Genomic DNA, 14,455 nt, shown 5'->3' with positions numbered 1-14,455 from the left:
TTAGCGTGACCGGTCTCGACGACTCGGTCACCCCGGCGGAGGTGCCGTCGCATTGGCCGCTGCGGGGGGTTGCTCCGCTGAAGAAATTGAAATGGGGGAGATTCGCACCTCCCCCCAAAGGATGGGACTGTCTGGGCGAGATGCCCTCTAGCGGCACCCAAAAAGTTATGCCGCCTCTGGGTGGTTCTGGTCGGTTGGTCCTCGGCCAGAATACAGGCGTGCTACCGCGGCCATTGCAGTGCTATCGCTGCCTGGAAGGAGGGCATGTTAGGCAGCGATGCTGCTGCGAAGCTGATAGGTCCGACCGCTGCTATGCGTGCGGAGCAGTCGGGCCACGTGGCCAGCAAGTGTAGCGTCAGCCCGCGGTGCCCCCTCTGTGCGGACCTGGGGCCCGGGCATCGATTGGGGGTAAAAGGTTGTGCCCCCTCCTCCTCCCAGAGGAAGAAGAAGAGTGCCGTTGAAGGGGCAGGAACAGCCCCCAAGGGAACAGGCATCAAGGATCCAAGCCTGCGGAGTCGAAGAAGGGGGGCAAGAAAAATCCCCCTGCCAAGTCGGCGAGTAAAAATGCCGCGGAGGCGGCTCGTAAAGCTTAGGTATGGGGCCCAAGGGCCCTATACTTCAGGCCAACTTGAACCACTCGGCCAGGGCTCAGGACATGTTGTTTCAAACCCTGGCCGAGTGGAAGGCTGGGTTGGCGGTGGCCGCGGTGCCGTACTGAGTCCTCGACTGACCAGATTGGTTCGGGGACGAGGAGGGCTCCGTGGCGATTATTGGCACCGTAGTACCCCCACACCCCGCCCCACTGGAACGGGGCCGGGGTTTGGTCGGCGTGCTGTGGGGTAAAATAGCGGTGGTAGGGCTCTATGCCCCGCCCAGATGGGCTCTCGCGCAATATGAACAGTACCTGGACCGGGTGGGGGACTTTGTCTCCCGTTGTTCCCCCCGGCCAGTGCTAGTCCTCGGGGACTTTAATGCTCATGCGTAACTTTGGCGCTCTCCGAGGACAAACGCGAGAGGTAGAGCGGTCGTAAATTGGACGGCGGGGCTAGGACTCCACCTGCTCAGTGTGGGGTCCGTTAGCACCTGCGTGCGTGCCCAGGGGGAGTCTATAGTCGATTTGTCTTTCGCGACTCCCCTGGCCGCGCGTATGGTGCAGAGATGGAGGGTGAAGGAAGAGGCGGTCACACTTAGTGACCATCTATACATCCGCCTCGACCTTACCACCACCGCCCGCCGCCCCTGTGGACCACCACCGCTACGGTGGGCGCTGTAGAGGATGGGCGAGGACGTGCTGATGGCTGCAGCCCTCGCTCTGGCCTGGCTGCCAATACCTGCCGGGCGGGTCGCGGACATTGGGGAGGAGGTAGAATGGTTCCGGGGAGCCATGAAGGCGGTGTGCAACGCCGTCATGCCCCGGGCCAAGAACCTCCCCAGGCGGGCCGCCTACTGGTGAACGGGCGAAATTGGTGATCTGAGACGAGATTGTTTCGCAGCCCGCCGGCGGTGGCAAAGGGCCCGCAGAAGAAGGACATTCCGCGACCCAGCGAGGGAGGACGATCTGTACGGGCAGTACCGAGTTTTGGAGACTGCCCTACAGGCAGCCATCAGGGAGTCTAAATCCCGGGCATGGGACGAGCTCCTAGGCTCTCTCCAGAAGGACCCATGGGGGCGCCCATACAAAATGGTGATGGGCAAGCTTAAGCCCTGGGCGCCCCCGGTCACGGAGAGCCTCGACCCCCAGTTTTTGGGACGGGTAGTCGACACTTTGTTCCCACGAGAGAGGGAACACACCCGCCCCCCGCCGGACCACGAGGAGGTGGATTGGTCCGACGAACTGGGGGTCACGGAGGAGGAGCTGGCCGGGGCGATTAAACGGATGGGGGCCCGAAACACTGCTCCGGGCCCCTATGGTGCCTGGGTGAAGGCTCTACGCGTCCTCGGTCCGAGATTGAGACGCCTCTTCAGCGCCTGCATTAAGGATGGAGTCTTCCCAGAACAGTGGAAGACGGGGCGGCTAGTCCTCATCCGGAAGGATGGGCGACCCGCCGACAGTCCCTCGGCCTACCGGCCCATTGTGCTGTTGGACGAGGTGGGGAAGTTGTTCGAGCGGATTCTGGTATCCCGCCTCGTCCAGCACCTGTCCCAGGAGGGTCCCGACTTGGCCGAGTCGCAATATGGCTGCAGGCGGGGGCGCAGCACTATCGACGCAATCCAGTCGATGCGCTCCCGCTGCGACTCGGCCACGTCCCGGGGCAGGGTGGCGTTAGGCGTTAGTCTAGACATCGTCAACGCCTTCAACACCCTGCCTCACGGGACGATAAGGGGGGCGCTGATACGCCACAAGGCGCCCCCCTACATGAGGAGGATCGTCGGCGACTACCTCCGGGACAGGAAGATAGTGTACAGGGGCCGGGATGGCCAGATGCACGAGAGGGACATGGACTATGGCGTACCCCAGGGTTCTGCGAAAGGTCCCACACTTTGGGACCTGGGGTACGACCCGGTCTTGCGGGTCGAGCTCCCGACCGGTGTGAGCCTCACGTGCTTCGCAGATGATACGCACGTGTTGACCGTCGGTCGGGGGTGGAAAAGGACTAGCCGCCTCGCCGAGATTGGCGTCGCTGCCGTTGCTGCGGCAATCCGGCGGCTGAGGCTTCAGCTAGCTCCCCACAAAACCGAGGAGATGTGGTTATATTCGCCTCGGCGTGGGGTTGCGCCACCGCGCCAGTCGGTGGTCCAAGTGAGTGGAGTCGACGTCCAGGTGGAGACGGGCCACATGTACTTCGCCTCCACCTGGACAGCCACTGGCGCTTCGAGGAGCACTTCGGTTGTCTGGCCCCCCGACTAGACAGGGCAAGCAACGCGCTTGGCCGTCTACTGCCCAATATCGGGGGGCCCAACGAGAAGGTTCGCCGTCTCTACGTGGGGATCGTGCGGAGCATGGCCCTCTATGGTGCGCCCATATGGGCGAACGCTCTGATGGATTCCCGGCGCAGCCAGCAACTGCTGCGCCGGGCTGAGAGGAGAATAACCATCAGGGTAATCAGAGGTTACCGCACGGTCCGCTACGCGGCGGCGATGACCCTGGCGGGGGTTATCCCCTTCAAGTTCCAGGCAGAGGGTGACGCCAAAGTCTTCTGGCGTCTGCGTGCCCTTCGTCTGGACGGGATCCGGCCGGAAGAGATGACCGAAGCTGTTGCTAGGATTAGGCGCCAGGCCCGGCTGAGTCCTGGGTCGGTGGCGACGCGAGCTCGTCGAGAGTGGCGCCACCGCCCAGCGCGTAGCCGGGGCTGTCCTTCCAGTGCTCAAGAAATCACGCGGCCCCGCCAAATTTATGCGGGGCCGCAGGGCCGCAGGGGACCGGAGCTGGGGCCTCGGTCCCTGTTGCACGCGGCCCGAGGAGTGCCGTCATCGGGTGTGGCCCCCGATGGCGGCGGAGTTTGGCATGTAGGGGGAGGGCCAAAGATAGACCCTCCCCCGAGCAAGGCGGCGTCAACGCGCCATGGGGGTTTGGGCCCCGGTGTTGTTCGTCAGAGGTCCCGGGGCCCTCCCCAACACACAGCGTAGGCCACCGTGGGTGTTTTAGCCGGTAAAAATCTGGCACTACCCTCGGCTCCTCCCCAGGAGGGCTGGGGCGTCTTTTGAAGATTTCCCCCACGTAAAAAAAAAAAGGTTTCAGGGGGAATCCATTGTGGATCTGGGCTGGACGTCCCCTGTGGCCAGGCGCATGGTGCAAAATTGGAGGGCCGGTCGCGGACGTTGAGGGGGAGGCCAAATGGTTCCGGGAGGCGATGACCGCAATATGCGACACCGTCATGCCCCGGGCCCCGCGCCTGCCCCTCGGAGGGCGGTGTACTCGTGGTCGGGCGACATTGCGGATCTCCGATCCGAGTGTCAGCACGCCCGGCGCCAGTGGCAGCGCGCCCGAAGGGCTCGTGTCCGCGACCCGGCGACGGAGGATCTGCTGAGGGGCGCATACTAGGTCTTCGAGGTAGCCCTGAGGCAGACCATCAGGGACGCGATATCCCGGGCGTGGGAGGAGCTCCAGGGCTCTCTGGACGAGGACCCGTGGGTGCGCCCTTACTGGATGGTCATGGGCAAGCTCCGCGCACGGGCGCCCCCGGTCTCTGAGAGCCTGGAACCCAAGCTGCTGACACGGGTAATAGACACCCTCTTCCCCCGTTCCAGGGGAACGTCGCACCCGCGCCACCAGCAAGGCCCGGCGGAGCCCGTCGCCTGGTCCGCCGACCTGGGGGTCACAGAGGAGGAGCTGGACGATGCCGTCAGAAGGCTCGGGGCCAAGGACACCGCCCCGGGCCCGGACGGCATCCCCGGCCGCGCCTGGGTTATCGCGTCCGGCATCCTAGGTCCGAGGCTGTGCCGCGTCTTCAACGCCGCTTTGGAGCAGGGGGTGTTCCCCTCGATTTGGAAGGAGGGGCGGCTGGTCCTCCTCCGAAAGGACGGACGGCCCGCAGATTCTCCCTCTGCGTACCGGCCCATTGTGCTGTTGGACGAGGTGGGAAAGCTCTTCGAGCATATCATCGCAAACCGCCTCGTCCACTATCTGTCGAGCGTTGGCCCCGATCTGGCCAACATCCACTGCGGGTTTCGCGAGGATTGCAGCACCATCGACGCTATCCAGCGGGTGCGCACCCTCGCCGGGTCGGCCACGTCCCGGGGTGGGGTGGCGCTGGGCGTATCCTTGGACGTTACAAACGCGTTGAACACCCTGCCCCATGTTACGATACGTGGGGCGCTGGTTCACCACAACGTCCCCCTGTATCTGCAGAGGATCATCGGGGCCTTCCTAGATAGCACGTGGATCCCTGTACACAGGCCGGATGGTACGCTGCACGGCAGCGAGGTCGACCGCGGAGTGCCCCAGGGGTCCAAACTGGGCCCCCCCCTTATGGAACGTGGCGTACAACGCGGCACTGCGGATGATCCTATCGCCCGGGGTGTGGGCCACGGTATTCGTAAATGACTACTACCTGCTGGCCACCGGGCGGGACTGGTTGAGGACCTGCCGCCGTGCCGAGGTGGGGGTCGACATCGTGCGAAGAACGATCCGGGCGCTGGGTCTGGCGCTGGCTCCTCACAAGACCGAGGCCATGTGGTTCTTCGAGCCTCGGCGTGGGGTAGCCCCTCCGGCCCAGCTCCGGCTCGAGGTTGACGGGTGCCGGATCGTGATCGGGCGGGGTCTTCGATACCTCGGTCTGTATCTTGACAGCCACTGGCGGTTCGATGTTCACTTCGACCGCCTGGCTCCCCGGATGGAACAGGTGGCGACCAATCTTGGCCGCCTGTTGCCCAACCTCGTGGGGCCGGGAGTGAGGGTTCGCCGCCTGTACGTGGGAATCGTCCGGTCCATAGCCCTAAACGGGGCTCCGATATGGGCCGGCGATCTGGCGGTCAGCAGGCACAGCTGCACTCTGCTGCGGCGAGTGGAGCGCCGGCTGGCCATCAGGATCGTGCGGGGCTACTGCACGATCTCCTACGAGGGGGCGATGGTCCTGGCGGGTCTCATCCCACTCCGGTACCAGGCGGAGGTCGAATCCAGTACCTACTGGTATTCGCGAGCCCTCCGCCAGGCCGGGGAGGACCCGCCGGGGCCGACGGTCGAGGAACACCGGAGCCAGGGCCGACTGGTCGCGGCGGAAAGGTGGCAGAGATCCCTAACAGAGGGGGCTGCCGCCGGAACCCGCGCCGCCTGGGCGGTTCTGCCGATGATATCGGAGTGGCGGGACCGCGGCCACGGCGCCCTGTCGTTCCGGGTCCGCAGGTGCTCTCCGGACACGGGGTTTTCGGGGAGTTCCTGTGCCAGAGGAACAGGGAATGGACCCCCCACTGTTGGCTCTGCGGGGCGGCGCTGGACGCCGCACAGCACACGCTGGCGGAGTGCCCGGTGTTTGCGGTGGCCCGCCACGCCCTGACGGCAGAAACAGGGGAGGATCTCTCGCCGGCAGGCGTCGTGAGACAGATGCTTGCCGGCGAGACAGAATGGAGGGCCGTGACCACCTTCTGCGTGGTCATGGCCCTCAAGGAGAGGTCGCCGACGTGGGACGCGACGACGTTGCAGGGATCCGTCGCCATAAGGGGTCCGGGGGGGGGGCGATGGCGGCTTTCGCTATTTGCCCCCCCGGCGCGACGGATGCGCGACGGGGTAGTGTAGCGGGAGGGCCCGCGTGCCATCCCGCCTCCTGGGGCGATTTTACGGGGGGTGTTTCTTGTGGCGGCGGGAGGGGTCGCGGTGTACCCTCCCGCCCCGGACGAAATGAGCCCGGACCCCGGTCGGACCCGGTGGCGCGCGGTGGTGACCCCGTTCTCAATCGGGGCCCCTCTCCGACCGCCTCTGGGGGGCCGGGTGACTCCGGGCGAAGAGTAGCGTATCCCTACCACGCTGGGAGCGGCACTGGCCCCCGCGGGGCGGGTGCAGCGGAGCCGAGGGAGTCCCCCTGGAGGGTGGCCGGCCACGGCTCACCGCAACCCACAGGGGGACGACTCGGCGGGCCGCAGGCCCCCTGTGTGGGCGCCATTGCACGCGGACCCGGGGTGTAGCCGGCACCGGAAGCCGGCGGGGCGAAGGACAGCGCCCGAGCTTCCTCGCGGGCGGGCGGGGGGTTGCTCCTCCCCGTAGCCTGTGAGGAGATCGAGGCGCGGTGACTGCAGGCGGTACGGGCTGGGGGGCCCGGCCGCCATTGCACGCAGTTCCCCCGCGATGGAGCCGGCACCGGGTGCGATCCCCTGGTGCCGGCTGGGGGAGTTGTTACTCCCCCGGTGAGGGGCGCTTTCAGCGCACGGCGGGGGAGGCTCCGGAGTTATAGTAATCGGGTCCCGGAGGCTCTGCCATACGCCACAGGAGGTCGCCGTGGGGTTTTAGTCAGGAGGAATCTGAAACTCCTCTGCTGCCCTCCCCCACAGGTGGCGGGGGGTCTGATGTAAGATTTCCCCACGAAAAAAAAAAAGGTTGGATTCCCGCTCGACGCGTCGAGGAGAGCGGACGTGTTTCGTGGTCGCTCCGTGGTTAGATTTTCAACGCGGTGGATAGCGGCTTAGTTATTCGCGTTTTTTGGTAAATCATTTTTATTATGTGTTCGGAAGTGCTATTGTGTCGTTTTTTGAAGAAATATTGTGTTAATTTATTGTTAAATAACGAAAACGTGATGTGCGTGTTACGCGGCATTTCGACGTCGTGTTTCCGGTGTTCGGGGTGTTAATTATAAACATTGGATATTATTTAAGGATAATTTTCGTAAATTGGAAACGATTCGCAGTGAAATTCCGTGATTTTTGGAGCCATAGCTCCAAAACTACGCATCTGATCAAAAAATGTCGTACAACATAAATATTAGGAAATTCAATTTCCTACAAAAAAGGTCTCTTATCATTTTGCCATAGCCCGCACCGTTTCCGAGATATTTGCAGATTTACCTCAAAGAAAGGGGCCACAGTGTTTCTTCATCCTTATAATATTGGTGCGGCTTCGGAACTTTTAAATATCTCGATATATCTCGAAAACTACGCATCTGATCAAAAAATATCATAGAACTTAAATAGTAGGAAATTTAATATCCTATAAAAAAGGTCTCTGCACATTTTGCCACAGCTCGCACCGTTTCCGAGATATTTGCAGATTTACCTCAAGCAAAGGGGCGTCACGCACATATTCCGAGATATTTCTTCTTCTTCTTGTTCTTCGTCTGCACAGCTGCGCTGGAAGTGGCATTTGCAGCTCGGAATATTGAATACAGCTTAGAATAGTAGAGAGTTACCTCAAAGAAAGGGGGGACAGTGTTTCTTCTTGCTTATAATGTTGGTACGGCTTTTGGAACTTTTGAATATCTCGATATATCTCGAAAACTGCGCATCTGATCAAAAAATGTTTAGGAGGAGTTCAGTCACATACACACGCACAGAAGAAATATATATATAAAGATAAGAATGTCATTATTACTATATCTACGTTAGAATAATGTAATATACTGATTCCTTCATACAGATCAGTGTACATTTAATAACTATATCATTATTACTATATCTTCATTAGATATAATGTAATATACTGACCCCTTCCCACAGATCAATGTACATATAATAATGTACATATACATTGATCGTTGGAAAGGGATCAGTATACTACATTATATCTAATGTAGATATAGTAATAATGATATTGTTATCAAATGTACATCGATCTGTGGGAAGGCATCAGTATATTACACTATAGCTAATGGATATACAGTAGTAATGATATTGTGATCGGATGTACATTGGCCTGTGGAAATATATCAGTATACAACATTATATCTAATGGAGATATAGTAATAAAGAAATTGTTTTTAAATCTTTATTACATATCCAATGTAGATATAGCAATAACGATACTGTTATTATATGTACATTGATCTGTGGCAACTGATCAGTATATTAAATTATACCTAATGCAGATATAGTATCAACGATGTTGTCATCAAATGTAGATTGATCTGTGGGAAGGGATCAGTATATTACATTATATGTAATGTAGATGTAGTAATAATGAAATTGTTACCAAATGTACATTGATCTGCGGAAAGGAACCCGTATATTACATTATATCTACTGGATCTATAGTAGTAATGATATTGTTATTGGATGTACATTGGCCTGTGGGAATAAATCAGTATATAACATTACATCTGATGTAGATATAGTAATAATGATATTGTTATTAAGTATATATTACATTTCTAATGTAGGTATAGTAATAATCATATTGTTATCAAATGTACATTGACCTGTGGGAAGGAATCAGTATATTACATTATATGTGATGTAGGTATAGTAATAATCATATTGTTATGAAATGTACATTGGCCTGTGGGAAGGAACCAGTATATTACATTAGATCCAATGTAGATATAGTAATAATGATATTGTTATTAAATGTACATTAGTCTGTGGGATTAAATCAGTATATAAAATTATATCTGATGTAGATATAGTAATAATGATATTTCTATTAAATGTACATTGGTGTATGGGATTATATCAGTATATTAAATTACATCTGATGTAGATATAGTAGTAATGATATTGTTATTAAATGTATATTACATATCTAATGTAGATATAGTAATAACGATATTGTTATCAAATGGACGTTGATCTGTGGGAAGGAATCAGTATATTGCAATGTATATCCAATGGACATATAGTAATAATGATATTTCTATTAAATATATATTACATATCTAATGTAGATATAGTAACAACGATATTGTTATTATATGTCTACTGATTTGTGGGAAGGTATTAGTATATTACATTATATCCGATGTAGATATAGTATCAACGATGTTGTTATTAAGTGTACATTGATCTGTGGAAAGGGATCAGTATATTGCATTATATCTAATGTAGATATAGTAATAACGATACTGTCAGCGGATTGCGTGGTCAGAGCGGACAGAGAAAATGACACGCCTTAACGTAACACAAGCAGTATATTTACGACACAGAATATTTACAGAGTCACAGAGTCACAAACACTTGATGCGCGTGGTCAGCGTGGTCAACAAATGGAAATTGTATACGATGAAGAAATTATACAAGTATAAATCTTACACGCTAAATGGCATATAGTTATGCAGCGCGGACGATACAAAGAATTAGACAGCGTGGTCTGAAATCCTTCGCGTCGCGTGAACAGAAATACAATCTTGAATCGAACAGAGAGGACTGCGAGGCACGTGCGTACGCGTCGAACGATCTATCAAGAAGAAGGAAATCAATCATGGCGTCGATCGTGCCGGTTCCGCTTGAAGAGGGGACCGCGTGGACAAAGTGGGCCCGAACGGTGCTGCCGCTATCGGTAACGACGCACCGACGAAATACTTTCATTGCCAACTTCATGTTCTACGACAATTTGGGGAATTTCGCCAACATTTCCCCTCGGCCATCAGCGACTGGTCGATGATGTGGTCTGCGTGTCCGCGTTGTCCTCAGAGGGCTGATGAAGAGGAGCCAGCTTGGCGATAGGCCGCGTGAGCGTTGTGGTGGCCGTCTTGAGGGTGACGATCCTGGTAAGTCCATCCTTTCCTGGCATCAGACCGAGAACCCTGGCCATGGGCCATTTTCCTGAGGGCAAGCGTTCATCAGTAATGAGAACAAAAGAGCCTACCTTGATCTCGTTGGACGGATGATGCCATTTTGAGATGGCCTGGAGTCGCTGCAAGTACTGCGTTGACCAGAGTCTCCACAATTGTTGGAGGCGCTTCTGTACAAATTGCCACCTTGACAATCTGTTGACTGAGATGTCGAGAAGCGTGGGCTCTGGCACTGCGTTGAGCGGCGATCCGATCAGGAAGTGTCCTGGTGAGAGGGCTGAGACGTCGTCTGGATCATCGCTGAGTGGTTCCAACGGTCTTGAATTGTGGATGGCTTCAATCTGCGCGAGCAATGTTTTTGATTCCTCGAACGTCAATAAAGCATCTCCAATCGTCCTCTTCAGATGGAATTTGAGAGACTTGACCACTGCCGCCCATTTTCCACCCATGTGTGGAGCGGCAGGAGGGTTGAAGTGCCACTGCGTACCATCCTTGGCTAGAAGAGCTGCGACGTCTTGGTTTTCGCATGTGCTGTCCTTGAACTGCTTTTTTAACTGCGGGTCCGCTCCTTGGAAGTTGGTGCCGCAATCAGAGTAGAGAGAGGCTGCAGTTCCTCTCCTTGCTGCGATTCTGCGATAGGCTGCGATGAACGCGTCGGCTGAGTAGTCGGTGACAACTTCGAAGTGTACAGCTGATGTTGCGTAGCAGACGAATACACAAATCCACCCTTTCTGCGTCTTGGCTCCTCTGCCTTTCCAAGTCTTCAGCGTGAGCGGTCCTGCGTAGTCCACACCAGTGTGTGTGAACGGGCGCGATGGAGTGTCCCGACATAGAGGTAGTTGGCCCATCAGTTGATGAGCACGGATCCCCCTCTGCCGAGCGCACTTCACGCAACGCGGGATATGTGTTTTCACTGGAGCTCGTCCACCGAGAATCCAGTAGCGTTGTCTGAGAAAAGCGAGGGTGGATTGCGTACCTCCATGCATGGTCTGAAGATGTGCGTGGTCGATGAGAAGTGCAGAGAGTCGTGAATCACGAGGCAAAATGACAGGGTGTTTGCCATCGTGCGAGAGTTCTGAATGTTGGAGGCGTCCGCCTACACTGGCGATTCCTTGATGGTCGAGGTAAGCGGTGAGCCTCGTGAACGGATGCGTCGATGGAAGCGTTGTTCCTTTGGCGAGTGTAGCGAATTCGTTTTGAAAGAATATGGACTGCGTGGCCTGAATCCAGTAGATTCTGGCCCTTTCCATATCAGCTGCTGAGATAGCGTGTGTGGGCTAAGCGTCCTGTCTTTTTAGCAGCTTGTCCACGAATTTGAGACAGAGAAATGTAATTCTGGGTAATCTGTGAAGAGAAGAATATTTATAGATCAAATCCCATGAATATTCCTTTACGTTTGCGTTAGACGTGTGCAGTGAAACCACAGCATGAGCTTCTGGAGCTCCTAGCTCGTCTGCGTCGACACTGGTTTTAGTGGGCTGTGCATTCTGCGTTTGCGTGATCCCGGGTGTTCCCGTTCACCAAAGCGAGTGCTGTTGAAGCTGTTCTGTCGTCATGCCTCTTGACGCGCAGTCAGCTGGATTCAATGATCCTGGTACATGCCTCCAGTGAAAGTTCTGCGTAATCTCCTGGATCAGGATTACCCTGTTGCGAACGTAATCCTTCCATTTGGAGGGGTGCGATTTGATCCATGCAAGCGTGACTTCTGAATCCGTCCACAAAAATGTCTGAGAGACGGTCATGTTCAAAGTAGCGTGAACATGCCGTATCAGTTTAGAGAGTAGCAGCGCTGCGGTGAGTTCCAACTTCGGGATGGTCGGACGTTTGAGTGGTGTCACTCGCGTTTTCGAGCAGACAAGCGAAACTTGGTTACCCGTGGACGGTGCGTGTACGACGAGATAGACGACGGCTGCCATTGCGAGGACTGATGCATCAGCGAAGCCATGAAGTTCAACTGTAGACGTGGTCGTGGTGTTGAACCATCGTGGGATTGAAAGCTTGGCCAAGCTGGTTAAATCTTCCCTGATGCGTAACCATCGTTGAGTATTATGAAGCGGCAGAATGTCGTCCCAACTGAGTTCCTGTAAACAAAGCTCTTGAACAAGAATTTTAGCTCTGATAATTACAGGTGCAACAAAACCGAGTGGATCAAAGAGTTGAGCTACTCCGGAGAGTATGAGGCGTTTTGTAAACTTCGTGCGCTGCGTGGCTGATATGGTTGAAAAGTTGAGCGTGTGCTGATGTGGAATCCATTTAATTTCGAGAATTTTGGTTGCACAGTCGTCGAATGAGATTGCTGCGTTGACTTGCTCTGGTGCGAGGTCTTCTAGCAACGATTTGCTCGTGGAGTGCCATTTTGCGAGTGGAAAACCACCCGCTTGACACACCTGCGTCAGCTGATTTGCAATGTCCTGTAGATGTTCTGCGGTATCTGCGCCACCAAAAATGTCATCGACATACCTGCCATTTTTGGGGGTGTCCCACTTGGACATTGACCGATTGGACGCGTCCCAATTGGACGGTCCAGATTGGACGCGTTCCTTTTGGACGCCGTACCGATTGGACGCGTTCCTTTTGGACGTCGTGCCGTTTGGACGCCGTGCCGTTTGGACGTCGTGCCATTTGGATTCGTGCCATTTGGACGCCATATGTTTTATAATCATTGCCTTTGGAAATCGGCAGATAGTGGTATTGTTTGTCGATTTAAATTCCGATGCTATTTCTTTGCGTATGCATGCTAAAGTATATGATTCCATATATCTAAGGTCAAATGGTTATGTGTAATGTTTGACAGGTATAGGTTATAGTGAAAAACTTGTGGAAATTGAATGCAGTTACTTTCCTACAAGATATATCTGGAAATATGTTGAAGGTAAAAGAAATATTAAACCTTACTTTCTTCAATACATTCTTTATTCCAAATTAATGTCATTGAGTAAAATGTATCAATATATAATAATATGATTTATTCTTCCTTATTTTTAGCATTTATTCAGACATTGATGAGGAAATTACAATCAAAAAATTATGCAGTAGAAAAGTTGAATAGATCCATTTAAGAAATTATACAGTATGGAATAAAATAATAGGACAAATAAGAAACGTGTACCCTGAAAACAGATGCAATTACATTCTCGCAGGATATATCAGGAAATATGTTTCAGGTAAAAGAAATATTAAATCTTATTTTCTTTAATACATACTTTATTCCAAACTAATGTTGTTCTGGACAATGTATCAATATATAATAATATGATTTCTTTTTCTATATTTTCAGCATTTATGCAGATATTGATGAGGAAATTACAAGCAGAAAATTATGGAGCAGAAAAGTTGAATTGATACATTACAGATATTTTCCAGCATGGAATGAAATACTAGGACATATAACAAAAACGTACTATGCAAACAGATGCAATTACATTCTCGCAGGATATATCAGGAAATATGTTTGAGGTAAACGAAATATTAAACCATATTTTTTCCAATACATTCTTTATTTCAAATTAATGTTTTTGTGTACAATGCATCAATATATAATAATATGATATCTTTTTCATTATTTTCAGAATTTGTTGAGACATTGATGAGGAAATTATTGGAGTACATAATTTGAATAGATCCATTAAACAAATTAAACATTGCGGAATGAAATACTAGGATTAATAACAGAAACGTACTCCGAAAACAGATGCAATTACTTTCTCACAGGATATATCTGGAAATACGTTTGAGGTAAAAGAAATATTAAACCATATTTTTTTCAATACATTCTTTATTTCAAATTAATGTTGTTAAGTACAATATATCAATATGTAATAATATGATTTCTTTTTCTATATTTTCAGACATTGATGGGGAAATTACAACCATGGTGTATCAAAGTTGAATAGATACATTGAAGATACTTTCCAGCGTAGAATGAAATACTAGGACGAAAGACAAAAACGTACCCTGCAAACGGATGCAATTACTTTCTCGCAGGATATATCAGGAAATATGTTTAAGGTAAAAGAAGTATTAAACCATATTTTTTTCAATACATTCTTTATTTCAAATTAATGATGTTGAGTACAATGTATCAATAATAATAATATGATTTCTTCTTCTTTATTTTCAGCATTTATTCATACATTGATGAGAAACTTACAACCAAAAAATTATTGAGTAGAAGATTTTGATAGATACATTGAACAAATTATCAAAAAAAGAGGATTATTAAATTAGATAAGTTTGTGTTGTAAATCATAGTGTCAGAATACTTTAAATAAATAAATTAATAGGAGAAAATGAGACTTAATTTGTAATTTCCTGTTCCAATTTCCTTAATATAGAATTTAATTTACAGTTCGCATTGTCTTCTTCTA

General features: G+C 51.9%; 1 protein-coding gene across 1 annotated transcript; it reads right to left on the bottom strand.

Annotated features, from left to right (window-relative positions):
* Window positions 1–9,940: 9,940 nt before the first annotated feature.
* On the bottom strand, window positions 9,941–12,555 carry LOC114881275. Its single transcript, XM_029198015.2, has 3 exons — window positions 12,549–12,555; window positions 11,962–12,183; window positions 9,941–10,779 (listed from the first exon to the last, which is right to left on the bottom strand). Exons 1-3 carry the CDS (start codon window positions 12,553–12,555, stop codon window positions 9,941–9,943), a joined length of 1,068 nt encoding a protein of 355 aa, XP_029053848.2.
* Between the last annotated feature and the right edge of the window lie 1,900 nt (window positions 12,556–14,455).

Source organism: Osmia bicornis, chromosome 9 (assembly GCF_907164935.1).
Source record: "Osmia bicornis bicornis chromosome 9, iOsmBic2.1, whole genome shotgun sequence".
Taxonomy (NCBI): domain Eukaryota; kingdom Metazoa; phylum Arthropoda; class Insecta; order Hymenoptera; family Megachilidae; genus Osmia; species Osmia bicornis.
The sequence above is the reverse complement of the archived record's forward strand: the minus strand, read 5'-3'. Positions and strand labels throughout refer to the sequence as shown.

Excerpts from the sequence above, each read along its gene's own strand:
- LOC114881275 (XM_029198015.2), bottom strand. Across the intron at positions 10,780-11,961 it reads CGTACACGCACCGTCCACGG|CTGTACACTTCGAAGTTGTC; the intron begins GTAACCAAGTTT and ends ACGCAACATCAG.